The sequence below is a fragment of the Callorhinchus milii genome, unplaced genomic scaffold (assembly GCF_018977255.1).
Source record: "Callorhinchus milii isolate IMCB2004 unplaced genomic scaffold, IMCB_Cmil_1.0 Scaffold2, whole genome shotgun sequence".
Lineage (NCBI taxonomy): Eukaryota > Metazoa > Chordata > Chondrichthyes > Chimaeriformes > Callorhinchidae > Callorhinchus > Callorhinchus milii.
The window spans coordinates 32,765,137-32,792,987 of record NW_024704743.1 but is presented as its reverse complement, the minus strand read 5'-3'; the positions used below and the strand labels follow the sequence as shown (position 1 = coordinate 32,792,987).

The 27,851-nt window shown below is 41.3% G+C and overlaps 1 protein-coding gene across 1 annotated transcript; it reads right to left on the bottom strand.

Annotated features, from left to right (window-relative positions):
* Positions 1–1,852: 1,852 nt before the first annotated feature.
* Positions 1,853–27,165, bottom strand: LOC103184537 (activity-dependent neuroprotector homeobox protein 2). The gene is made up of 4 exons (XM_007902585.2): positions 27,147–27,165; positions 17,510–17,628; positions 13,781–13,870; positions 1,853–6,912 (listed from the first exon to the last, which is right to left on the bottom strand). The coding sequence occupies exons 2-4, from the start codon at positions 17,615–17,617 to the stop codon at positions 3,787–3,789; spliced, it is 3,324 nt and encodes a 1,107-aa protein (XP_007900776.1). The 5' UTR covers positions 17,618–17,628; positions 27,147–27,165; the 3' UTR covers positions 1,853–3,786.
* Positions 27,166–27,851: the final 686 nt, after the last annotated feature.

Sequence of the window (27,851 nt, the reverse complement as noted above, 5' to 3'; positions counted from 1 at the left end):
AATTTCATTCCAAAAATACAACTATGATGAACCAGAAATTAGTAGTTAAGAACAAATGCTCACTTAACCTGCTTAAGTTATGATTCAGTTGCTGGAGGGACACAAACTGTTCAGCAATATGTGGTTGGTCTAAAATGCAAATATGTCCAATTAGGTAACAAAGCTAGTGCAATATCAAATTCTGTCAAACTAAAATTGAACTATTTGCACAACCCATTTAAAAATTGTTTAAGAACCATTAAAGTCAGTTTTTAACCAATTTGCCAATAAATATATGCATTTTGGTGAGTCAAATTGTTNAAAAAAATCTCTGAACTTGCCCTAAAAAAACAAATCAGCCATTGTTTTCTGTGGTGCACTTGCATCAGTTTCTAGGAATGCGAGCACATCGTGAATTGAGTTGTGCACATGAACAAAGTTGCTAAGCCTCTGTAGTAGCCTCACAAGGGATGCGCTAAATTGGATTTTTTTGCTGCAGCGTAATTGTAGAAAAAGTCAGAAGCAGAATATTTAGACTCGAGTGTATGTGTGTGCGTGAGAGACGGTGGTGGGGGGGCGGGTAGTCAGAGGGTAGGAAAGTATTATAGTAGCAGCATAATTCTTGGTGGAACAATGATTTAGTTAGCATCGTGGCCAATTTGTATTTGTCTGATCTTATCTGCAATGAGGTCTGTCCTGATTAGATTCCCAAAAAACTGGAAAAATAATCAGGTTATAATAATAATCCTTGTACTTGATATAGTACTTTAACACATCTAAAAGCAGAATATATGAGTACTGTAGAGTGTAGTAACTATTATGTAGGGGACTGTAGCAACCAATTGAACACAGCATAGTCCCACATGTAGCCATGAAGAGAATGACTATTTTTATCTAAGGGACTGTTCAAAAGATGAAACTCTTTTCTCTTTTTGAATGGTGCCCAGGAATTTTTAACATCAACCTGAACAGGCAGATGTAACCTTGACTTAATGTCTTATTCAAGGACAGCAATTCCGACAATGCAGCAGGACTCCCCAACACTGCACTAGAGCGTCAGTACCAACCCACAATCTTCTAACTCAGTTGCTACCAGCTGAGCCAGGCTGACACCAGGTTTTATTTTGTGGATTAAAAAAATATTTTAACGGCCCTTAATGTTGCTGCTTTCCTTTTAAAGTAAAACGACTATTGTTTTATGTCCTTTAAGGGACCTACGTTCAAAGTGAATTTTTTACAATTTTACAAAACCATGTATCTTTGCCAATCTGATTCATTGCTCTAAAATTTTAAAAACAGGTAGAGCAGTCCAAACTATAACCTAATACGTACTGTTGATTGTTCAACAGTAGCTTGCCTTCTATACAATTTCATTTGATAAATAAGATAAATAAGGGTTTCAGTGGGGAAAACACATCCAAGATTTAATCAAAATCTTGAAACTGATAGGTGCAGTACAGCATGTTATAGAAATATTAAACAAAAGTACATCTGTTGACAAAGTTTCAAAGATACAAATTTAAAATACAGAACTTCCACTTTATTGTGACAAATTGGAAAAAAATAGAATTGGACTAATGCTAGTCAAACCACTTTTTGGGGATTTCCTTCAAATTTCCCATAAACCACTCGCCCATCATAGTGCACTGAAGGCCCCCAACTAATAGATTATTGTCTCATCTGACACCCCCCCCCCCCATCCCTAACAAACAAATATACCTACTGATAATCCTACCTGTATTAAAACTGATGAGCCAGATTGTCAGTTGATTTAAGTGGGACGCCCTAAGAAGTTTTAGAAAATAACTTCTTGCCAACAATCACCAACACATGAAATTTACGATATCTGCTAGGAAAAGGAAGAACATCAATCCAGATTGCACACATTTATTAATAGGTGCATAAAAAGTTTCATAGGCAGACAATGAAATAATGCAGGAAAACACATTTCCATGTGAAGGGACTGAATATTTAGTATTATACAAGCAAAATAGTGAACACAAGTACATTTATTTTTACACACATCTGGCAGCAATTCTGTATTTAATTTCCGTCCAACACAATCTTTTCCGTAAATCAAATGATGATAGAATGTAACATTTAAAAAGGATGCCAAATTGGCATCACATCAGACAATAAAATACAGTGTAACCTAATTTTAACAATTGTCATCTGGGGCCAATATCTTAGATGCCACATTACATCATTATTATACTCTTCCCTCCCATTATAGGTCACTCAGCAGTATACGTCCTGCTCCATCAAGAGCATTGTGGCATGTGCTTAACTCCATGATTACTACGAATCCATCTCCAATGAGCCTCGAGAAGTGAATCCAGCAGGGATCAATCACATGTGTCAGGCTTTCCTCGAAACTAGATACAAAACATATCTACAAATGGAGTAATCTCTTGAGCAACCCTCACTCAGAAGCGACCAATCTCACCCAATTTTAAATGACTGTTACAAGCAGCCTTACCACTTTAAATTGCAGCCTTCTGGTCAGAATCCAAGTGTGATGCTAACAAAAAAAACATTAAAATTAGAGATTGATGTACACAAAATAAATAGTGAAATGGCATTATAAACTGAAATGGTAGATGAAATATTAATATTTTTTTATTTGATGCTGATGGTCTGCTGTGCTTTTGCAATGTGTAATAGTTTTGAGCATTTTAAGAAAACTTAAATGTGGTAGTTAGGGCAAAATGTTCCAAATTGAATTTTACCAGATACAATGTTTAGCAGAAGCAAATTTTTGAGGCAACAGTATATGACTAAACATGTAGGGTCTGTATTGTCTTAGATTAGTAGGAATATGCATTGTAATCCAGATACGAGGAAATGAAAGTGAGTAGATGCATTTTTTTTAAAAATGGAAACACAAATCCACATCATTTTGGACAAAATGTTTTCAGCAATATACAAATATTCCAATTTATCAAGCTGCCTTAACCAATTTTGCTTTCCCTTGTATCAGTGATTAGTAATGACCACAAAATCATAAGGGGGTGTTATAAATGATGGACCTTCCAAATAGTAAAAGACTAGGAATATGCACCATCTCTTATAATTGACTCAGCTAAACCAACATTAATCAACAGCTAAGTAAACAACTAATCTCATGTAAAGAGGGGGAGAAAACAATGCCGCAAATATATTGTCGCATCAATCTGCAGTACCTTTGTCACTTTCCTGTACTCAAAATCGAAGGCTTTTTGTGCATGGGTGGGGGGGAGGAAGGGATAAAGGAAAAAATTTATTTCAGACAAATAACAATGCAGAGCACAACAGATAACTGAACATTTGATTTGGTGGAACCAACAACACAATAATATGAGAATAAATTACTCCAACATATTGACTGTAAAAATGTCTAATCAACTACTTTGTACCATCAACGTTTTCTTCTTAGATATATATAAAAGGTTACATGTTTCTCCAAAATACCAAACAATTGGACAATAAAACAGGGCAATTTTTAAATATTCTACAATTTTTGGTTTAAATGGGATTCACGTTAAATATTTCCATCCTGGTTTAATAATTTTTTCTTGCTCTGCTGTTTTAATCACAGAAAATAACCAAACTTTAGTACACAAAGGCACAGATCGATTTTAAAAACAAAACGGTTATTTTGCACCATTTCTCTTCCACTTTAATGATCGTCTACCAGTATAGAAAGCTTCTTGAATTAGTCCTGAATTTGCTACAACGCATATTACTAGTGGACTCTTTCTCCTGTTTTTTCATTTCTACTGTACTTGATAGATTCCAACATAAACTTATTGAAACTAGTTTTTAATATCAAATCTCACCCAGTGTTATACTGTGCTTTACATTTCTCATTTCAGACATATTGAACCCCAAAAGCACCAAAGGTTTGCGTCTCTTTATAGCTCTCAAGCACAGATGTTGCTTTTTGCTGAACATAAGAGCAACATCAGCCTTCCACAGCCATAAAATTGAAGATAACATTTCAACCTCTTCATTGCTAGGGTAAGGTCGCTTGTGAAAGTAGTCAAGCAAGAATAACTTTCTTTCTTCATATGAACAATTCTCAAAGTCTTTGGGAACCAAAGCTAAGACTGTAGATGGGTCGGGTAATGGCAAAGACTGTGAATTAGGGTCAGTGTCAATCACTGATGTAGGAGATAGTTGATGATTAGATGCCCCCACATCAACTTTTAATCTTTTGGAAGGAGGCAATTCCAGATCTTCACTTTCTGTGTTTAAAATCTCAGTCGTGTAATTCTTCTCAATGTCTGGAACCTCACGCTTTGACTGAACAACACTTTTTGGCAAAATAGGTTGTTTATTCAGGCCTCTACAATGTAACAGATGAAGAGATATTGTTGAGGCTGTCATGCTATCTGTGTACACACCAAGGCAGTGAATGCACTTGAAGGCTGGTATTTTCAGCAGTGGGTGGATCATGGGTGCTACTTGGTGATTTTCATGTAAGTGCTTTTCATATTTCGACTCTAAAATCAATTTTGAACAAAAGGAACATTTTATATCAGGTTTTTCTTCTGTAGGAGTGTTTTTCACAATAGTTGCTTCATTTTTTTCTCTACAAATTTCAATTAGTAAGGGGGCATGAGGAGAAGACATCTTATTTGGAATAAGTGTCAAGTGAATGTCATTGGGACCCATTTTATCTTCTGGCAAAGTAATTGTCATGTTAAAACTGCCGCCATTGATTTGGCTGGATGTTGGCACTCCATCTTTAATATAATGAACAGATTCAAATTTCAGTCCAGCGTGCAAACTTTTCATGTGTTCAGCCAATTGCGCAAGATCATGGAATGTCAATGCACAGAACAGGCAACTCAGACCATGTGTTAGTAAGTGAGAGAGAAGTACATTTTTATGCACATAGCTTTTACAGAACAGGCACTTGCCTATTTGAGCACGCACTCTTTGCAAGTAACTAGCAGAAGCAACAACTTTGTCAGGTTTGTTAGAAATTTTCTCAGCATTATGGGCCACTGCAACATGGCTATCAAACAGATTTAATGGAACCAATTCACTACATTCTGAGCAACTCTTCCATTGCTGAGTTTTGGGTGGATTGACGCAATCTTCACTTTGCTGCTCCTGCACCGGGGGAAATGCAAATGTCATCTCAGGGGAGGGTTCTTTTATTTGCTGAGGAGACACAGATGTCATTGCATTTGTTTGAGTGACAGTCATTGGTACCTGTACTGTAGAATTCATACCAGGCGTTCCACCTGTCATACCAGCTGAGGAAACAGGCAAAGAAAACTGAACTGGAGTTAGAGTATAAGTGGGTACACCATTTACATGGCTGGTGGTTTGGATTAATTGTCTCAATGCCTGTGAAGTGGTTGATGCAACATTTCCTGGAACACTGGCTCTCATCGTTGGGTCTAAGGTTAATCCTGGTGGAACCAAAATTGCCTGAGGAAGGACTGGACCAACTGTTCTGATTGTAAGGTTATTCTGGAAAGCTGACAGAAGATTGACCTGTGTTGCGTTTGGAGCACCCACTGGACCAGTGGTGGATATAGTTACGGGAATCGTATTATTTTGTGAAGGAAAGTGGTTCACATTGGGCAGAAAAGACCCCACAGTTACTGGTTTAAGTGCCATCATATTAATGGCCTGTTGCAAAGATGCAGGTACAGACGATGTCATGGGGGATGCTACTGTCGTTGATTGCACACTAGGCACTCCCGATAAGGACGGCCCAATACTGGGGGTTGCCGGTACTGCTGGACTGACACTGAAAAGAGTTGGCGCCATTGATCTGATATCAAGAGGTGCTGATACCGTTAAGACACTGGACGGTACTGGTCTGACAATGGGCGCTGCTGGCATTGGTTGTCTGACATTGAGAGGAGCTTGAACTGACGACACTGGTGGTCCAGCACTAAGCAGTGCTTGAACTGGTGGTGCAGATGGTTTGATGCTGGGCGGTACGTGAACCTGTGGTAAAGGTGGGCCAACACTGGGGAGTGCGTGAACTAGTGTCACAGGTAGTCCAGCACAGGGTGGAGCTTGAACCGGTAGTACAGGTGGTTTGACAATGTGCGATGCTGGAACCAGTGGTACAGGTGGTCCTGCCCTGGAGAGTACTTGAACCAGTGGTACAGGGGGCCCGGTAATGGGCAGTGCTTGAACTGATGGTGTAGGTGGTCTGACACTAGACGGTGTTTGAACCAGTGGTACAGGAGGTCCGACACTGGGCTGTGTTTGATCCGGAGGCCTGACAATAGGAGGTGCTTTGAACGGTTGTACAGATGGTCCAGCACTGGGCAATGCCGCTACAGAAGCTTGGTCCATCAAAGGCTTGGGAGCAATGGGTGGCACAGTCCTCAGCTCTGATACATGTCCAATTACAGCTTTTACCTGATGGTCCACTTTTTTATGCCTATCTAAAATGTGATATATTAAGGCCTCATAGGTGATCATTTTTATTTTGCATCCTTTACAAAAATACTTATTCAGGTAAAATGATTTTTGCTTGTGCACCACAGGGATCTTATCTTTTGACACAAGCTTTGGCTCTACCTCCCCAATGTAAGCATTTACTAAAGTTCCAAAATGTGATAGAAAAACATGTTTCTTTAAGGCATACATGGAAACGTTTTTGTAATGACAAACCCTGCAAAAATAAACTGGTTTCACCAGGTTTGACATTTTTCCTTGCAAGATCTTGGGTTGCACCGGGCTCACTTGATCTGTATTTATGTTGGTGACATGTGCTTTCCGAGGCTCTGAATGGAACATCCTGATGTGTTTCTTCATATTCTTAGGATAGGAGACAAATGGACAATTAGGGCAGCCAATCATCATTTCCACATCCATTTCATCTTCATGGGAACATCGCATATGACTCTTGTAAGCAGAAATAAATGTTGTTGAAAAAGCGCACAGACTGCAGCAATATGGTTTTGTTCGATAACTCTGCAAAGAAAAAATATAGAGAATTACCCGACTGTTCATATCTGCAGAAAAACAGTTCCACTGAACCTTAACATCTGAGAAAACAACACTTTATCCCTCTTCACTTTTCCACAAGAAATGCTGGTTGGTACAAAGACTAAGCTTTTTTAGTTAGAAAGATGCACTGCATTCTTTTATCATAAGAGGAACATGGCTTCCCAACTATAGTATTACAAGACTGTCATCCTCAATACAGAGTACAGCTCTCAGCCATTGGAATGATTTCTCAAGCACACTCCAGGTGAAGCACTAGAGACATTTGCCAGCTTTGGTTAAAAAACGACTATTCACGAGTGGCGTATGTGATGCACCACTTGTGGGGCATGGCTTATACCAATCCAAAACATGGGAGTTTAAAAATAAGTAACCAATAACACCACAGTGGTGTCAGACAGATTCAAAGCCATTACGATTCGTTCAACCCTCCCAACTTCCATAATCCACAAGGGCCGAAAACACAAAGTAAAGCCATCCCATTTTTGAGTCAGGCTGCCTCAGTTGGTAGCACTCTCGCCTGACTCAGAAGGTTGTGGATTCAGGCTCGTCAGCACTTGGAATCCATATAGTTTATGCTGACACTCCAGTGCTGTGATAGGGGAGTTGTGGGAGGTGCCATCCTTTCAATGAGACATTAAATTGGAATGCAATCTGCCTGTTCAGGTAGACGTTAAAGATCCCTTGGCACCATTTGAAAATTGCAGGGAGTTTCTCCCAGTGTCCTAGCCAACAATTCCCCAAATAAAATTGTTCACTCACTCCATAGCTGTTTGTGGGACACTGCTATGTGCAAATTGGCTGCCACATTCTCCCACAAAATATACACAGGCGCATGACTTTACGGGGGGGGGGGGGGGGAGTTTGCACCATTTTAGGCTTAATGAGTTGAATGGCCTCCTCAATGTTACTCATCCTCATTTCAATTAGTAGTCATACATTTATAAATTACAAAATTGCTTATTATTCTGCAAATTTTCTGTTTTCACAAAGAATATTGGACAATGGCATATTCAATTGTGGGAAGATGGGTGGGGGGTGGGGAGGGGTGTCCTTTTGAACACCCAGAAAATTCACAAACTTAAATTCAGAAGTTTAATGGAAACAAGAACATAAGAATTAGGAGCAGGAGTAGGCCATTCGGCCCCTCTAGCCTGCGCCGCCATTCAATAAGATCATGGCTGATCTATTCTAACTCCACCAACCTGCCTTATCCCCATATCCCTTAATCCCTTTATTCACAAGAAATCTATCAATCTCAATATGTTCAAGGACTGAGCATCTACAGTCCTTTGGCGTAGAGAATTCCATAAATTCACTACCCTATGAGTGAAGAAATTTTTCCTCAACTCAGTGCGAAAGGGCTTACCCCTAATTTTAAGACTGTGACCCCTGGTTATAGTTTTTCCAACCAGGGGAAAAAGTCTCCCACTATCCTTAATAATCTTATAGGTTTCTATTCTCATTCTTCTGTATTCTAGAGAATATAGACCTAAGTTGCTCAACCTATCCTCATAACTCGCGCCCCTCATCCCTGGTACCGACCTAGTGAATCTATGTTGTACCCCCTCCAAGGCGAGTACATCCTTTCTTAAATAAGGACACCAAAACGGCACACAATATTCTAGATGCAGTCTCACCAGGGCCCTCTACAGTTGTAACAATACTTCCCTACTCTTATATTCTACTCCTTTTGTAACAAATGCCAACATACCGTTAGACTTCCTAATTGCTTGCTGTACCTGCAAACTAACGTTTTGTGACTGGTGTACAAGGACACCCAAGTCCCTCTGAATGCTAACACTATCTAGTCTCCCCCCTTCTAAAAAATAATCTTCTACTGTTTTTGCCACCTAGGTGGATGACTTCACACTCCCCTACATTATATTCCATCTGCCACCTATTTGCCCACTCACCTAGCCTATCTATATCTCGTTGCATTTTTTAATGTCATCCTCTGTGTTTACTCTCCCTCCTAGTTTAGTGTCATCCGCGAATTTGGATATATTAAGTTCGATGTCCTCATCTAGATCGTTGATGTAGATTGTAAATAGTTGAGGCCCAAGCACTGATCCTTGTGGCACTCCACTAGCGATATCCCATCAATCTGAGAAGGACCCGTTTATCCCTACTCTTTGTTTTCTTCCCGTTAGCCATTCTTCAATTCATGCTAATATATTGCCCTTAATTCCATGGGCCCTAATCTTGTGAATGAACCTTTTATGCGGCACCTTATCGAATGCCTTTTCGAAATGTAAATTCACTACATCCACTGATTCCCCCCTATCTAATCTAATTGATATGTCCTCAAAAAAATCTGAAAGATTTGTTAAGCCTGACTTCCCTTTTGTAAAGCCCTGTTGACTCTGTCTCATCATATTGTGATCCTGTAAGTATCCCACTACGACATCCTTAATTAATGTCGTCAGTTAGCGTTTACAATGGCAAGCTGCACAGTTTAAGCTTGTTAAATTCCAGCAATATACCAACACACACTTTGGAATTACCAAGACCTGGATGTTGCCAACCTGTATCCAATACTTTGCAGAATCAGGTGAGCAGAACACATCCCTTCAATGGAAGAGAGTACTCAATCCATTCCAGACCAATAATAATCCTTGCATTTGATATAGCGCATTATCACGTCTTTGAGATGTTTCAAAGCGCTTCACAGAATACACTGTAAAGATAAGTGACTGTATATTTTGAGTGACCAAATTATTATTATTATTTATTTAATTTTGTTGGAAGGGATTATTACCCTGGAAAAGCGATCTGCCAATCAACTAACAACCAGGTTCCTACTTACTGCTAGGTGAAGAGGCATGTGGAGTAAGCAAACTTGCCCAACTTTTCACCCTGCCTGGGAATCGAACCAAGGTCCTCTCACTTGCATCACTCAATCCACAGCTGTTTGTGGGATACTGTGGGGCGCAATTGGCTGCCGTTTTTCACCCATAAGATATAATCAATTTATTTCACAATATATTCTATGAAGAGCTTTTAGTCGTCTCGAAGCTGTGATAAGGCGCTATATCAAATGCAAGGAATATTATTATATTAATTTACAAAATAGTCACTGTACTTTGCAGTAAATCCTGTCAAACACTGTGAGACATCTTCCTAAGGTGCTATATCAAATGCAAGAATTTATGCTATCCTTATAACAGTGGGATGAAATAGGATCAGTGCAGCACGTGTCACATACTCAAACTAAGGAGTCCGCCATCTGTCACAAAATACTGCTCAAAATAGAATAAACCAACTCATACGATGCACAGAACAGACTAGACTTTCTTGGGTGGACACCCAATGAAAAAATGAATTCCTCAGAATGGACAATACATTTTGATAAAATTCAAGGCTCTTATGTACATAGGATATTCATCTACAAAATATTTCAATCCCTCGAGCTGAGATGGCATAGAGAAACCACTCAATCTTGCAGTTTATGACATTATCTCATTCCACTATGATCCTGTTTTCACTTACTTGTCGCAACACATTCCATCTTACAAATTTAGCCAAACCTGTTAAAGTAACCAATCCTATTAAACAACCACCTTCTGTCAACAACACCCTGGAACAGTCCCAACTGATTTTCTTTAGTAAACCACCTTTAATCAGTAATCACTGCGACAGTTTTCACTCCTAAATGTATACTGAGTCGGTTCTATCACACTTATATGTCCACCCACGATATGGCTCGCTGTCCCTCGCAGTGTACCGGGTGGCCTGTCTTCAATCCTCACTAATGAATGCAAGTCCCTATAACTAGGTGTAACTTGACTAATGAGTTTTTCCATGACGACAAGTGCTACCAATTGCAATTCAAGTTCATGCAAATTCGGAAGCTACAGTCAGTTAGAGGTTTATTTTACACCACTGTGACCTAGGCTGAACCTGTTTGTGTATTCCCTCCTTCTTTGATTTACATAGAAAACTCAAGTTAAACACTGTTAAGTAGCTCAACGGAATTTTATTATAACTTGGGTGAAATCCACAACCCTTGGTATTAAATCTTAAACGACACAATAAATATCAACAAATACAACTATGAGATAACAAACATTAATCACACTTAAACTACACACAAGCAGCCACTTGTAACGAAGTTAATGTAAAAGTGCACGAAAAACCAACCTCTGGCTACTAATTAATAGTCAGAGCACAAACCTTTGCCGTCTTCAGATAGAAAAATGGTGACCATGAGCACATGGCACTCGTTCTTTTATGGGCATTGAGCCCCTCCCCAAATTAGGGTACCCAATGGTAATTGTATTGCACCAATTACTTGAAGTAATTGGTGCCTTTTTTATGGTCCCATAAGATCCTCCCCTCAGCTGCCCAATAAAGGACAAGTACACGTCCAATCCTTCTTTTGCATATTGGAATGCTAAGTTACCCTCCAAATTGTTGCAATCAACGCTAGGGTCAGGTTTGATGGCACCATAAGTATCAAAAACGCTAAATGCATAAAAAGTGTATTTAAAGCAGTACTCAATATATTTAAACAGCAGACCGGCATGACTGTTTGTGGGACATTGCTGTGCGCAATTGGCTGCCGCATTCGCCCACAAATATACACTCAATTCACTTTACAGTATATTCTGTGAAGCGCTTTGGGACGTCTAGAAGACGTGAAAAGCGCTATATCAAATGCAAGGATTATTATTATTATTATTATAGAAAGCAAAACGGGTGACCGTGACAATACCCGCGATATGTAAGTCTCTGTGTAGATCCTTCTGACATGCAAGTTCCTGCGCTATGTGAAATTTCACTACATGAGAATTAACACTACAGATTATCCCAATGCATTATAGCTCAACAATGGGATGTTTCAGTCAGTATCCTTTGCACTAACAGACTTTAACCTGTAATGCGTGTGTCTCCTTCACATACTTGAATTTAACAGAGACTCGAGAAGCACTTTCAAGAAAACACAATGGTGTTTTATTGGCTCTAACAGCCTTAAGCTTGACAAATACTATCCAATAATATATTAACGGTCGCAACATTAAGAAATAGAAAAACCCTGACACCTTAACTATATATATATATATATATATATAAATAATATACACACACACACAACACTAGCAGCTTCATCTCAAGTTAGTAAACTAAAAAAAATCATGACCTGGAGGAACGCCTCCCAACTCCTTCTTGATGACACACAACGCCAACAAGATTACATTTGTATAGCACCTTTCACGTCGGGAGGACGTCCCAGGGCGTTAGACAGTGTACAGCATTTCAGACCCGAACTGGGGTCAGGGGAGGAAAAGGAGGGGAGGGGGGTAACCGATGGCATGGTCGAAGTGGATGGTTTTGAGGCGGGACTTGAAGGAGGCCATGGAGGGAGCGAGGCAGAGTGATTGGGGAATGGAGTTCCAGAAAAGGTGGGGCGGGTGTGTCGGGGGACGTGAAGCAGGCCAGAGCCGGCTGAGCAGAGGGAGCGGGCGGGTTGTTAGGGTGTTAGGAGGTCACATAGATAGGGTGGGGTGCTTTGTAGGTGAGGAACAGGATTTTGAACTGGATCCTCTGAAGGATAGGGAACCAATGGAGTCGGGTGAGAATGGGGGAGATGGGGTCACGGAGTTTGGTGCGGGAGAGGATACGGGCTGCAGAGTTCTGGATTATCTGCAGCCTGTGGAGGGAGGAGTTGGGAAGGCCAACAAGCATATGATGTTTGCATAGTCAAGCCTAGAGATGAAGAAGGCATGAACAAGAGTTTCAGCGGCCTGAGGGGTCAGCGGTAGGTCTTGGGTGTGGTGAAGACAGATCTGCCGATGGACCATTAGTTTGGAGTTGGTCCAGGCACGTTCGGCAGCTCGCACTTGTGCCTTGAGGAAACAGAGATGACACTAAGGCAAAATGCGACCCCGAATCTAACAAACCCTCTCCTTTTAGAGCATTAGCTCCAGCTCTTTTACAGATATATTCCCTGCCAAATTTCAGTATTCCCATAAAATGTAGCACTGGGTTTCCCCCCACCTTTCCCCCATCCCTGTGACCCTTTTTCCTCCTTTATGTATCAATGACCACCTAGGTCGCAGACTGTGTGTTGCCAAGGCGATACTTTTTTTAAAATTTATTTCGCGCTTGAAGAAAGCGGCTTATTTTCAACACAAAATCATATACACAGGCTTTCTACAGAAAACAGACATTATTTTAGAAGGCAAAGTATAACAAATAACAGGGTATCCTTGATACCATCTGTGGCCATTATTGTTTTTAGCCCCGTCAGTGTACCTCAAAAAGATAAAAATCTCCTCTCCTTCTTTCTTTCCCCCACCCACCAGTATATTTTCAAACTTTCCAACAAAAAATAGAATTGCATGCTGGTACCATAACACAACATTTACATAAGTGCCTTTCATGCTGGGGAGACATCTTAAAATGCTTCACACAACTGACTGGGAGCTTGAGTATGGGGAAGATGTTGAAAACGTGGTTAAAGAGATAAATCTTAAGCTGTATATTGAAGGATAAAAGGCAGAATGCAAAGTGGAGAGACTCCGGCCAGAAAATATGTAATAACAAAGTGAAACACTTCTTCAAGCAACCTAGTAAGACGCATATTCTTTGCCCAAAAGAAACTCAGTATTTGGTTTATAATCCATGTGCTAAATAGTAGAATTATGAAACTACGTAGATTCTTTAAATCAATCATCTTTGAGCAGACAAAAAATATTAATTTTGACTATCGGTCTTTAAGGGGACAGTGCTTTGGCAGTCATTGGTCCAGGATTTTATAGTCCTCATACTATTGGAAGAACAATAACTAAAGTAGGTTGAACAAGGTCTCAGGCCGACACTTAAAGCCTACCTCCAATTTCTTACTTGGCTGCCATACTGAAATATCTGTCCACGATGTGATGTTCATGTTGCATTCTACTGGATTCGTACTTTTCCATTCCTGTAAGTAATAGGAAATGTTTAACTTTGCACTTCAAAAATTTGTAAGATGACATTGCTCTAGTTAAATGTTCGAAAAAAACATCAAAGGGACAATTTCCATCTTGACTACATGCTTTGCTGTCATATTACTTCAAAGTCTGTACAAGCAAAGAGGTTTCAAATTCAGAGAACAAGCAGCACAAGTTCATAACTTAAGTTTGATGCACTTCTAACAAATAACCACTCCACACACAACCAGTGCACTTTGAGAGTTACAAACTTTATACGTAAAATTTTTTGCATATTAATAGGGAATGAACAGAGGATCCTTTCTATGCTTTGATTATGTAATAATAATCCTTGCATTTGATATAGGGCCTTATTACGTCTTCGAGACGTCTCAAAGCGCTTCACAGAATATATTGTAAAGTAGAATGACTGTGTATTTTGTGGTCGAAACCCGGTAGCCAATTGCACACAACAGTGTCCCACAAACAGCTGTGGATTGAGTGACCAAATTATTATTGAAGCACTTTTTCTGAGGGATTATTACCGCCGGAAAAGTGATCTGCCAATCAACTAACAACCGGATTCCTACTTACTGCTAAGTAAACATTAGACATGATGTTTCTCCCCAAATGTAACCCCTGCCAGACGGCAGGATCCAACTATTACACTTGTCCAGATTGCTTAGCCACTGGCACCTGAGGCTTAGTCACCTTTTTCCATTTTAATAAATAAGCACTGCAATTGATAGTTCGACTACAATAAACCGAACCAAGCATTTTGTGCCTTTGGAATCACTGTATATGTATCCAATTTTACATTTTGCCTGAAAGGCAGCTTGCAAGCTTAGAATATGAATCATTCATAAGCAAACAGCTGATTATGATCTATAGCAGGAGAACTAAGTACATATATTGCTAGTATTAGAAAGGAGCCTCATGAGGCATTTGAAAGATATTTTCACGGATTGTTTTCCCGGGGATAATAATCCCTTCAAAAAATAAATAAATATTAATTTGATCACTCAATCCACAACTGTTTTGGGACACTGCTGTTTGCAATTGGCTGCCGCATTTCTCCCACAAAATATACAGTCACTCCACTTTACATCATATTCTGGGAATTGCTTTGAGACGTCTCAAAGACGTCATAAGGCGCCATATCAAATGTGAGGATTATTATTATAACATTCTCTATGGCCCTGCTAGCACAGAAGCAATCATGTCACCTGACCAGCTTTATTCTGTGCATCTATATTCTGCATATTTTTTCCAGGAGAAAATAATTCCTTCTTAATCGCTAGTTTTCTGTACATCTCAAATTTCAAACCTACATCTGCTTAATGACTCAGCCTGGCATATGATTTTGCCGGGCCCACAAACCATTTCAGACTTCACTGTTTTACCTCCCAGCTGCGCCTCTCTTCTGGTCAGTTTCCATGAGGCAGTGTGGAGAGTGACAGGAAGAGGGGTGGAACATGAGGTATCCTCCTTGTCACATTTCGTGCTGCCTCATGCAACCTGGTGAGACATAGCAGCAGCAGGAGTATTTTGCAATTCTAAAACTATAGAACTATGAGTCTCAATAGGAAACTCAATATAGATATGGAAAATAGAGGATGTCAGTGTAAGTGGGAAGTGGATTACTTGTTTAATGAAAGTAAAAGAAAACCTCAGTGCCTTGTAAGTCATATCTGTGTTGAAGAAGTTCAGAGCTAGTTTTGCAATAATGGATAAATCTGTTTCGGTTTTGTTGAGCGTTCTCTGTAGGGGCCTCCATATGCTGAGCCGATATTTCCATTTGAGATGATCATTATTAAGCTATAGAGTCACAATTGAAAACATAGGATCTGTGGGATTCTTTTAAGTTTCTGAAAAGTGTGAAGTGATGCATTTTGGAGCGAAGAATGAGGAGAGGATGTAAAAGATAAATGGTACAATTTTAAAGCGGGTGCAGATTAGAGAGATCTGGTGTTCACATACAGAAATCTTTGAAGATGGCAGATCAAATTGACAAAGATGTTAAAAAAAGCATATGGAATCCTTGGCTATATAAATAGAAGCATAGAGTATAAAAGCAAGGAAGTTACATTGAACCTTTACAAATCACTGGTTAGGACTCAGCTGGAGTACTGGGTCCAATTATGGGCACCATACTTAAGGGTGTCAGGGCCTTGGGAGAGAATGCAGAGGAGATTTACAAGAATTATACCAGGGATGAGGGATTACAATTATGTGGAGATTTAGAGAGGCTGTGATTATTCTCCTTAGAGCAGAGAAGGTTAAGGGGAGATTTAATAGAGGTGTTCAAAATTATGAGGCATCTGATAAAGACTAGATATGGAGAAATGGTTTCCTCTGGCGGGTGGGTCGGTAACCAGGCGACACAGATTTAAGATAATTGGCAAAAGAACCAGAGGGAAAAATGGTTTACCCAGAAATTTGTTGTGGTCTGGAATGCACTGCCTGAAAGGTTGGTGGAAGCAGATTCAATGATGGCTTTCAAAAAGGAATTGTATAGTTAATCGAAAAAAGAAATATTTGCAGGGCTACAGAGTAAGAGCAAGGGATTGGGACTAGTTGGTAGCTCTTTCAAAGAGGCGGCACAGGCACCATGGGCTGAATGGCAATATGATTCAATGATTCTATGAAGTTGTTGTATAAATTCTCTCTACTGAGCAATTTATGATATGATATCAATTTATGAAATGGTATCCAGAACAGACCCTCAGACTTTCACCAGCACATTCCCCCATGCTGATCTTTTTCTATTTATCATCCATCAGATAACCAGTGTTCGATCAAATGTAAATATTTGATATTTTATTCAATATTCTATTCAAATCAAGTACGCTATTATTTCAATGATCTTTAACCTTCTTACTTTGGAACTTTAAAAAATCCAACGTAATTCATTGAAAAGCTCTCACCCACCAGTTCAATAGCATACAGATTCATGAAGTATGACTAATTGCTTTTAAAGTCATGCTGACTACATCTTATGACCATTGAGAGTATTCCAACAGTTCTTATAATGCATCCACTAACGTTGTCCAGTTAACAATTTCTGAGCCAAAACTGATCAAGTCTTTTTTTGAAAAAAATTGACATGCAGAGATTTAATTAGTTATTTATTTTCATAGTTGAATTTCTTAAGAATAAATAGTTGAACGAATAGAAGCTGAAATTTTTTTTAGGTATTAATATTTTGTTAACAAACCATTTTATATGTCTTTTCTCTTATCTCTTAAAGGACCAGCTTGACGCATTCCTGTAACACATCATCCACTGCCAACATACGCAAATTAAAATGCACTCGTTTTATAGCAATTTTCTCTTTTTATTACGCACAAACAAGAATACGAGCATTAGGCTAAATAAGGAAAACGACGAACAGGGGATTCAGCAAACAATCTCATATTAATGTTCTCAACCAGCTGATATCATGATGTCCAATTCCAGTCACCTGCCTACCCTTTCAGTGGGTGCAACCAGAATGGACTAAAATAACATTCACCCAACAAGTTAACAAAAATAGTGATATCTAAAAATATTAATTCCAGCTTCTTCAACTACTTATTCATAATTTGCCTTAAGAAAATCATCTATGAAAATAATATTCTTGTTCCTTTACTTTTTCAGGTGTACTGTACCTCCAAAAATTCTTCACAACAATCCAGACCAATATCTGATAAAATCCCCTTCACTTTCTTTCGTGATTTTCTGATGGTGTCCAGCTTGGTTACAGGAAGCTGATACATGTTCCTTATTCCTTAGCAAACAGAGAAAATCATGTAAACAAACCAGAGATCATATGCATCTATATATGAAGACATATTAGTCAACATACAGAAGAAACCTATGCGCGATGGAATAGGTCAGGGTGGTCCAACCTTTTGGCTGCTTAGGACCAGATGCCATATTTTGGAAACGTCCATGGGCTGCATAAGCAATATTTTATTCTGATTGGCCAGTCCCATTGCCATGCAGAGCTTGAGCCCTTGGTGACCCTCTCTTGATTGGCTCGGGGCCTAAGTGTTACTTGCATTTGCTCGTCAGACAACGAAGTTGGAAATGGTTTGTGGGCCGCATGCGGCCCATGGGCCACCAGTTGGACCAGACTGGAATAGGTTAAAGTACTGTTGTTTTATCTGAAGTGAATAATAATGACCTGGTTCATACAGCACAAAACTACCCATCTTTGACAAACTTACAAAAATGACTTCATGGGAAATAGAAATGTTTACATTGAACAGCAGAAATTGCTTTCCAATGTTGATTTTAAAGTATGTTGCTATGGCAGTGAAGAGAGCAAATTCATTCTGTTTGAGGCGGAAAAAGCTGTCAGAAGTGAACAGTTCCATCGCCAACACAATCACGTGTGTTAAATGAACACAATCCTTTTGCATTTCTCAGTAATAAGATCTTTGTTCTCACCTTTAATTCCTTCCACAACTTTGCCCTATCCTATCTACCTTTACCATCTCCTTCAACCCTATTGCCTAAGCCACAGAGCACGGGCCTGCCACATGCCGTGCACTTGCACCCTCAATCACTGAGAGGCTTTCAGCCAATCCGCCCCGTTCTATGGAATTCAATCACAGAGTCCCTCCAACTTATTCCCTCCCCTCTTTCAAGAAACGTCTCAAACACATCTCCCCTTGACTGCACTTTTAGTCATCTTTCCCCTCCCCAAATGCTCAGCTCCCACCCTCCAATTTGAGTGCCCATCCAGGACTGTGAAGTGCTTTGGGAAGTCCTCCTGACCTGAAATGTGCTATAGGAATGTAAATCATATAATATAATCTGCACTCCATTAGGGTTAGTCAAACCAAAACATACTTAATTTAGGTTGATCCATTTTAGACACAGAATTCTAGAATTAGTAATCATCTCAGATTCATAAGAACATAATAAAACGTAACGAGAGACCACTATTTGGGCCATAAATTCCAGAAGACTCCCTCTAATGCCGTCAAAAATCTCTCTGCATCATAGACTTCATCTCAAGTGTTATTTATCTTAAGGGAAAAATATTGTTTCATTCTTTCAATCTCACTTAATAAAAGATAATGAAACTTAATTATATTCATTCAGCCTAGGTCACCACCAACCCCAGATAACTCCATGTAATATTCATCATGTTATACAAACAAGTCTTTTTTTTAAAAAGTACACAAACACCCTATTATTTTCCCCACCCAATCTGACAATATTGTAGCAGAACATATTTAATTTAAACAATTTCAAGATAGCAATAGCAAGCTTGGTAAACAATCCTTGTAGTGCCTTATCACCTCAAAATGCCTCAGAGCTTTATGGTATTTACAATTTTGTGATTAATTTCATCTCAAGTGTATTGACTATTTCTAAGTGAATGCAGCAGTCATTTTGTGCCCAGTAATGTCCCACAAACAGCCAGGTGGTGAATGACCAATTTAATTGGAAGATGTTGGCCAGGACACTGGGATAAACTCAATTATCTTTCCATGGATTCTATAACCTCCACCTGAACAGGCAGATAATAATAATAATCCTTGCATTTGATATAGCGCTTTTCACGTCGGGAGGACGTCCCAAAGCGCTTCACAGAACACACTGTAAAGATAATTGACTGTATATTTGTGGGCGAACGCGGCAGCCAATTGCGCACAGCAATGTCCCACAAACAGTCGTAGATTGAAAATGACCAATTTATTATTGTTTTTTTGGTTTTTGAAGGGATTATTATTAGGGCTGTGTGTGGAGTAAGGAAACTTGCCCAAGGTTTCGCCCTGACCTGCCTGGAATTGAACTCAGGTCTCTTGCTTGCAAAGTGAGTGCTCTAACCACTGAGCTACAGGACTCCACAAGTTTAACATCTCATCCAAAGGATAATGCAGTGCTTCCCAACACTGCCCTGGAGTGTCAGCCTAGACCATAAGTTTGAAGTTCCCAACATAGGAATTGAACCCATAATATTAACAAGTTACATGCTCAAAATTCCTTTCCCCAAATATTCTGACTCATCTTTGGGGAGGGCAATAAAAAGAAATTGCTATATTCACTTGGGTCACATTTCTGATATAAAAGAAATATCCAATTTTAATTGCATGCTACCAATACACATTTCTTGCTTTCTAAAACACTTGAGACTTTTAAACATGAATATTTCCACCCAGAATTTTAAAGGTTCATTTATGATGCACTGAGATTAATTGTACTTGTATATACTGCTGCAGAAACTCCTGAAGGAAATCTGGGTTGTACATACAAGATCTTAATTGTCAACCCTGCCTTAGCTCATGTTCAGATTTTAGTCCAACATTATAGACAGCTTTGATGTGACTTCAGATGATGCTAGCCAATAAAGTTTCAAATTCAAGATTTAACTACTTTTGCACTTACTTCTATCTATAAACCATGTGACTATTATGTTGTAGGCTGTGCAACCCACAGTCAGTGAAACATTTGCAGTCCCAAAATTGTAAATGGTTTACTTGTGCTATCAAGAGATGATTAGTTACCTTTGAGCCAGTATTTTCCCCTACAAACTGAATCAGATTGGTAAAACCACTAAAACAAGAGCATTGCAGCACATGCCAACAAAGTGTATGCAGTCAGAGATGAATATCAACCGAGATTTAAACATGTAATAGTCATTGCTGTGGTAGCAATACAGTACTAGGCTTACCATCAGTGGAAAGAACCATTGAGTGCACAACACAACGAGTTGTTTTTGGTCAGCTGGGCATCTGACACGTATTCATTAGGGTTTTGGCTTGGAGGGTTAACAAGAATTGAGTGGGAAGAACCCTACTCTCAGTGACAAGTACTCCCCTCCAATTCCTACCAATGATCCGGGCTAACTGGTCTGCTATCAGCAGTGCCAAAGAATTCTGCAGACCTGCCTGTTGGAAGTAATTTCAAGAAACAGACTGTTTAATAAGAAATAAGCTGTTGCCTTGATTTCAACACTCCATTGCCAAGTATGTCACCAGAGAGCCAGGTCACCTGCAAGGCTACCCTCCTCCTCCCACACCCCCCCCACCTTGAGAATAGTCACTAGTTGGTCACTTGACATCTGACAAAAGCAGGTTTGAGCCACCACTAGGTGGACAGCAGGTGCCAGGAACTCCTTGTGAGCTTCCTGGTGAGCAGCTTAGCATGAAATGCGTAAAAGCATTGCCACTATCTTCGTGTCCACAGCTTGGACACATTGAACGGTGACTCCAACAGTTGGAGGCGCAGAGCTTGAGCAGTATCTGCCTCACCAATCAAGATAAGATTCTAAGCCCTAGTTATATGAACGTGCGAAAAGTCCTCCCGAAATTCTTACAATTACAATTCTATTAAATCATTACCAAATATAGTATACAGTTATACATCTCCTGTTACGTTGCTTGTCAAAGCGCCTGACAAGCAAATGCAAGGAACTGAATTGGGAAAATTGAGATTTGTTTCCAGGTCAGGTTGCTCTCTCCTCCAACAACAAATTGCATTTAATGATATAGTAATAATCCTTGCATTTGATACAGCACCTTATCACGTCGTTGAGACGTTGCAAAGCACTTTACAGAATATACTTTAAAATGAATTGATTGTATATTTTGCTGGCGAAACGTGGCAGCCAATTGCACCCAGCTGTGTCCCACAAACAGTTGTGGATTGAGTGACCAATTATTTTATTTTGGAAGGAATTAATACACCCAGAAAGCGATCTGCCAATTGACTAACAACCGGGTTCCTACTTACTGCTAGTTAAACAGAGGCGTATGGAGTAGGAAATTTGCCTAAAGTTTTGCCCGGGAATCAAACCCAGGTCCTCTCACTTGCTTCATATCGTGCCTTTTACATTGGGTGGAAGTCCCAAGGCCTGGACAGTAAAGGGTTTCTACCCAAGTTAGGGGTTGGAATCAACAGGGGTCGAGAGCAAGGGGTGTGGCATAAGTCCTAATGGTGCACAATAAGTGCTGACAAGCNAAAAAATCCCTTTAGGGAACAACCTGGTTAAAAAAAAAGCAATTTTCTGTGTAAAAATGCCATGGAATGAAGTAATGAGGATCTCATCAGGTGTGATGGCTTGTAAATTTTGAAATTAAGATTCAATCAAAAATTTTCCTTTTAAACTATGGAGTTAAGTTGGTTATAAATCTATCAGCATTTTAACAATAGTTGCTTAGCTCACTGATGTTCATTGAAGGCTACAGCCAAGGATGGTACACATTTATACTGTACCTTCCTTGACTGCAGCCTTCTTTAAAAGATGGTCTTCTGTAAGGCACAGGCTAATTGCATCTTCTATTATTCTGATCACCACAAGCCTTGTGTATCAAAATAAGCTGCTTTGAACGAATTTATTGAATTTTTCAAGTTGTTCACAATTATCTTCTGCTGTGTTTATGCTGTGCTAGAGTCCCACTACCCAAGACCATATTGAAGGGGTGACTTTGGCAACAGTTTGATTTGCATCATTGCAGTACAAAGCAGTTCAATTCTGGCTTCATTCCCAAATAGTCCCCCAAAAGTCTTGAGCAGTCCAATTGACTAATGTCTTTTAATAACTGAAGATGCATAACTGAAATTGGCTGTGCTCCGGTCCAAACAATGTTAATGTTCTATTGTTGGAAGTGCTATTGCTTGCTGGGAGTGCTATTGCCCATGACGTGTGCATCCAGGCCTTTGGACGAGGTAAACATCGAATGGACTGCTAAATAGACCCCATTATTCCAATGTCTCTAGTATTTCAGTTCAACTGTTGCCAGGAAAACATTTAAGATTTTACCCAGGCTATGTTTCCTTGCCTCATGAAATTCCATATACACACTTTCCTGCAAAATAGAGAGTCACTACACTCGCAGATTAGCCTGTAAAGCGCTTTGGGACATCTTACCGATGTGAAAGGCACCATATCAAATGTAAAGTTTATAACTTATTATTATTACAAACAGTTCATGACCCATTGGAAGGATCAGGTTGAGTATGGCAGATTGCCTCTTTATGTTTGGTTATGTTCCATCTTCCAAAGGTGGGGAAAAGGCAGCCAAATTGGACTGAAGGCACTGCTCTTTAAAAAAGAGCCAGGATGGTCAATGATCAGCCAAAATGGCCTTCTGTGGTATAAAGTGTGTATGTCCTTCTAAACAGAGGTCGCTAATTCTCAGGCTTTAGTTATGAATTCTCAATTAAAATTCTTATTTTTAGGAATATTCAATGGATTATGTGGATCACATGGTGAAATAAAAATCATATGAACAGATCTGTTGGAAGATATAGGTTTCTTGGTACTCGAAAGGGGTTTGCCACCAGTGTAACTAAGCCACATATTCGCTTAAGCACCAAAAGTGTCACAGCAAAATATCGCTGTGACCTATTAATTGCCTAAATATTTTGCCTCCCAAACCGATGCAAATAAATGTAAAGGTATAAAGATAAATGGAAAATATACAGTCAATTCACTTTACAGTCTATTCTGTGAAGCGCTTTGAGACGTCGAGAAGACGTGAAAAGCTCTATATCAAATGCAAGGATTATTATTATTATTATAAGGTATCCAAACCGTAGAAACCCTGTGAATCGCTTGCTATAGTTGCCACGGCCACCGGTAAAGACAGTAGATTATTAATACACAACGATAAAGTAAACATTCCGGGATTTCAAGTTTACCCGACGATCATTTCAGTTCAGCAGCAAGTAAAACGTTTTTTTTTAAAAAAGAGAAACAGCTCTCACTTGTAGTCGATTTGGTTCAATTCAGTTTCACAGCGCAATTAAACGATGGTTAAACCATTCAACAACAATAACAACAAACTGCATTTTCATGTTGGGAGGACGCCCCAAAGCCTGGGCAGTGAAGGGTTTGCACCTGAGCTGGGTTTTGGAGGGGTGCAGGGCAATTTAGAGTCGTACATTCTCTGATACCAACACTAAATATACATTTATTTTTCTTAAAAAGCAATTAAACCAATCGACGCCTCCTCCTCCTGCCCCACGTCCCACCCCACCACCCCATTCCTTCTTCATCATCCACTCCTCCTCCCACGGTTCCTACCACGAGCCCCAATCTACACTCCTTTGCCCCCATCTCTTTCTCCACCACCCTGATGAAACCCACCACCTGCCTCCTCAACCCACTCTCCATGCAACTGCTCGTCGCTCAACTCCCCTTCCTCTGCCCACTGCTGGCAGACACCATAAATCAGTCCCTCTACTCAGGCTCAATCCCCTTCTTTAAACAGCCACTTTTAATCCATTCAACCTAATGCACTAATGTCCCATTTCAAACCTACCGTTCCTGGAACCCATTATTGCAAACCAATTTCACTCACACCTCGGCCTCCACTCCCTACTCTAACCCCTCCAGTCCGGTTTCCGCCCAGCCCACAGTACAGAGACAGCACTCATCAAAAAATGATGTCCTCTCTCGGTGACCAGGGCTCCCTCTGCCTCCTCATCCTCCTGGACCTCTCAGCTGCATTCGACAATGGACCAAGCCATCCACTGCCTCTGCTCCCTCATCCACCTTAGTGAATGGTTCAAGTCCTACTTAACCAATCACAAGCACTTCATCTCAGCCAATGTTTTTTCCTCTCACCCCACCCCCAGTCATTTACAAGGTACCCCAAAGTTCCACCCTTGGCCCCCTTCTTTTCCTCATCTACATTCTCCCTCTCGGGGACGTCATCTGCAGACACGAGATAAGCGTTCACACGACACACAGATCTACTTCTCCTCCTCCAGCTGCAACTCCCAGTCCGCTGATATTCTGTCAGCTTGTCTGACAGCCATCAAGGCCTGGATGAGCGCAAACTTCCTGCAGCTGAACATTGAAAAGATGGAAGCCATACTCTTTGTCTCCCATCAACGTCTTCTCTCCTGCAGTTCAGACCTCCTCAATCTATCTGATCTCTCCCTAAAACTCACCAAACTCATGCACAATTTAGGCAACAGATTTGATCGCCAGCTATCCTTTATACCCCACATCCAGATCCTTACCAGAACAGCTTTCCTCCACCACATTTCCCTCCTCCTTCCATACCTCACTCCAAAAGCTCCCAAAACCCTCGTCCACACCTTCGTCACCTCCCGCCTGGACTACTCAAACACCCCCTTCGGCGGTTCCCCTGCGCCACTATACACAAATTTAAATGAATTCAAAGCTTGTTGCCCACATTCTCACCCGCACTAAACTCCGTACCGCCATTACCTCAGTCCTTGTCAAAATCAATTGGCTCCCTGTCACAGAGCAAATCAATTTCAAGATCCTCACTCTTGTATTTAAATCCCTTCCCGCCCTGGCACCTCCTTATTTCTCCAACCTGCTCTCTCCCTACACTACTACCCGCTGCCACCGCTAGACTGGCTCCAGCTCTTGTCCCCCAGATCCCAGGTCGCGCTTAAAGACCTTACCCTTAGACTGTGCCTATGGTCAGCTTCTCCCTACCCCACTGACTTGGCATTGAGCTCCGCCACTGTTAAGCACTCCGAGACGCCATCTGGCGTGAAAAGCTCTATATATAAATGCAAGTTGTTGTTGATTGGATCCACTTTGAGTGGAGAACTGCAGAACATTGCAAAAAAATCTGACTGCAGTTTTTGCAATATAATAATAATAAATATGCCTAACCCGCAAGAACTACCCGTGACACGGAAAGGGAAAAATCACAAATCATTTCAGCTCAAAGTACCTCAGGAACTCTATCTACACCTATCCATGGCCACTTGCGCCTTTGTTTTGAAAGAGATCCCACCCTGAGTGGATTACACTGTCAGTGTCATTTCTGTCGCTTCCTCTTTGTGAAAATGTGCAGAACTCACAACGCGAATCACTGAACCAGAATAAAGTGTATGGAAACGCCGAATACAATCAATACCATTTTGCTTGCAGTAGATACAGCCCACAAAGATATAGTTCAGCTTCTCTGCAGATTTAATTAAACTCGTGATTTACACGTAAATACTTTAAAGCTGCAATGGTTTCCCCCCAAAAAAGCGCGAGTTGCAAATTTGACCGGAATGATTTATTAAACAAATAATGTGCACGCCGACGGCAATTTCACTTTCTTTTTTTAAAAAAAAGCCACCGTTTTAACGCAATAATCCGCCTTCCTACGTGCCTTAGCGCACATGACTCGTCGGCTGGGCTCTCACAGACGCAGCACAGGACATACCGGGCTGGTTGTTTTCATGCGCCAGATAACTCCCGTCCTGTCTGGTCTGCTCACTGGCCAACGAGCAGCTGAAGCGGCGTAAAGAGTTTGATCTGCCTGTGAGCAGCAGGCGGCGCTCTGCCGACCCCACCCGATGTGAGGTACTCCTTCCCAGATGTAGGCTACAGGGGGTTGTCTCTTATACCCTCTTCCCCAGGTATGGGCTGCAGGGGGTGTCTCATATACCCCTCCCAGGTATGGGCTGCAGGGGGGTGTCTCATATACCCCTCCCAGGTATGGGCTGCAGGGGGGTGTCTCATATATCCCTCCCAGGTGTGGGCTGCAGGGGGGTGTCTCATATACCCCTCCCAGGTGTGGGCTGCAGGGGGGTGTCTCATATACCCCTCCCAGGTGTGGGCTGCAGGGGGTGTCTGAGATACCACCTGCCCAGGTGTAGACTGCATGAGGTGTCTGAGATACCATCTGCCCAGGTGTAGACTGCATGAGGTGTCTCAGATACCACCTGCCCAGGTGTGGGCTGCATGAGGTGTCTGAGATACCACCTGCCCAGGTGTGGGCTGCAGGAGGTGTCTCAGAAACCCATCCCCCGAGATGTAGACGGCAGGATCTCCCCTTCCTCTTTCAAAGCTTGCAGGTGTGAGCTGTACGGAGGCGCCCTGTCACATGGGAGACTCGGGTCCTTGCCTCAGATAAACCTCTCACCTGTCTGCGTCAGGGAAGAGAGATAGGATACTACGAGGTTATTAACTAGATCCCTCAGCCTGTCTGCTACATCTTCCCTCCTTCCTCTCACGCTGGTGTCCTTCATTTGAAGTCGAACAGCGTGTGTACACGCTCTCACCTCGAGAGACGATGACTTTTTCGAGGGGTTGGGGGAGGAGAAGAGATGGGAGGGGTAATGTGAGAGTCAAGTGAGTTTGGTTCGCTGAGTACAGAAACGGGTAGGGAGGGATGTCCTGGAGGAAGGAGTGAGGGAGGGGAGGGGAGGGGAGGGGGTTTGCCCTGGAGCACCAGTGGCTGCTCTGCTCCTCACCGAGTGAGTCACTCAGACACACAAGGAAGGAACTGCTGGATCCTTCCCCGCCCTCCCTGACACTCAAAACAACAGGCGCCAATTCAAACACAAATACACAACGCTCACCTGGTGTCACCCCCCACCACCACCTTCCAAACTTTCAGCTCTTCTTCCTCGACTTTCGCAGGAAGGAGGGAGAGAGGGAGAGACGAGGGGCCAAATATTTACATCGGGTGAAATAGTGGGGAATTAGTTTTGCTTTCTTCGTTTCCAGACGTGCACATGTGTATTTGTTTTTTTTAAAAAAAAGGAAGTGCTAAAAAAAATAGAAAAATAATATTGTTTCCCCCCCTCCGCCCCCTTCTCCCCCAACCCCAAAAAAATGACGGTTATTCTCCATATAATAACTTACTCTCCAGTGTAGGGCTCTGACAACCAGCTCCTCAGGAACCGCAGCCTCACCGACAAAATGGCGCCCGATATCACCCGGAAGTGACGTGCGGCCCCTCATTTGCATGACTACGAATGGACCAATGGGAAGAGAGAAAGCGTCGGCATACGTGGGACCGGGCCTGGTCCCTGTTATTTCCCGCTTGAAATCTCTTTGCAACCTCCGCCCCACTCCTACCCACACCCCCCCCCGCGCGCCCCACCCACCAAAAAGAAAATGGGGGGGGAAAAGGAAATACACCCTCGCCTCTCCCCCCCCCGTCATCGCCCCTCCCTCCTCATCGCCCCTCCCTCTCCCGGACCAAGCCCCGCCCACCCCCAGCCCTTGCCCCGCCCACACCTTCGGGTGTCGGGACAGTTGGGAGAGGTCTTGTATGACTC

Bases quoted from the DNA above. Each gene is read 5' to 3' on its own strand.
- LOC103184537 (XM_007902585.2), bottom strand. From the start codon at position 17,617: ATGTATCAGCTTCCTGTAACCAAGCTGGACACCATCAGAAAATCACGA. The intron at 13,871-17,509 runs GTACAGTACACC...TATTACTTACAG, and splicing joins GTTGTGAAGAATTTTTGGAG to GAATGGAAAAGTACGAATCC. The intron at 6,913-13,780 runs GTAGGCTTTAAG...TTTTCTTTGCAG, and splicing joins AGCCAAGTAAGAAATTGGAG to AGTTATCGAACAAAACCATA.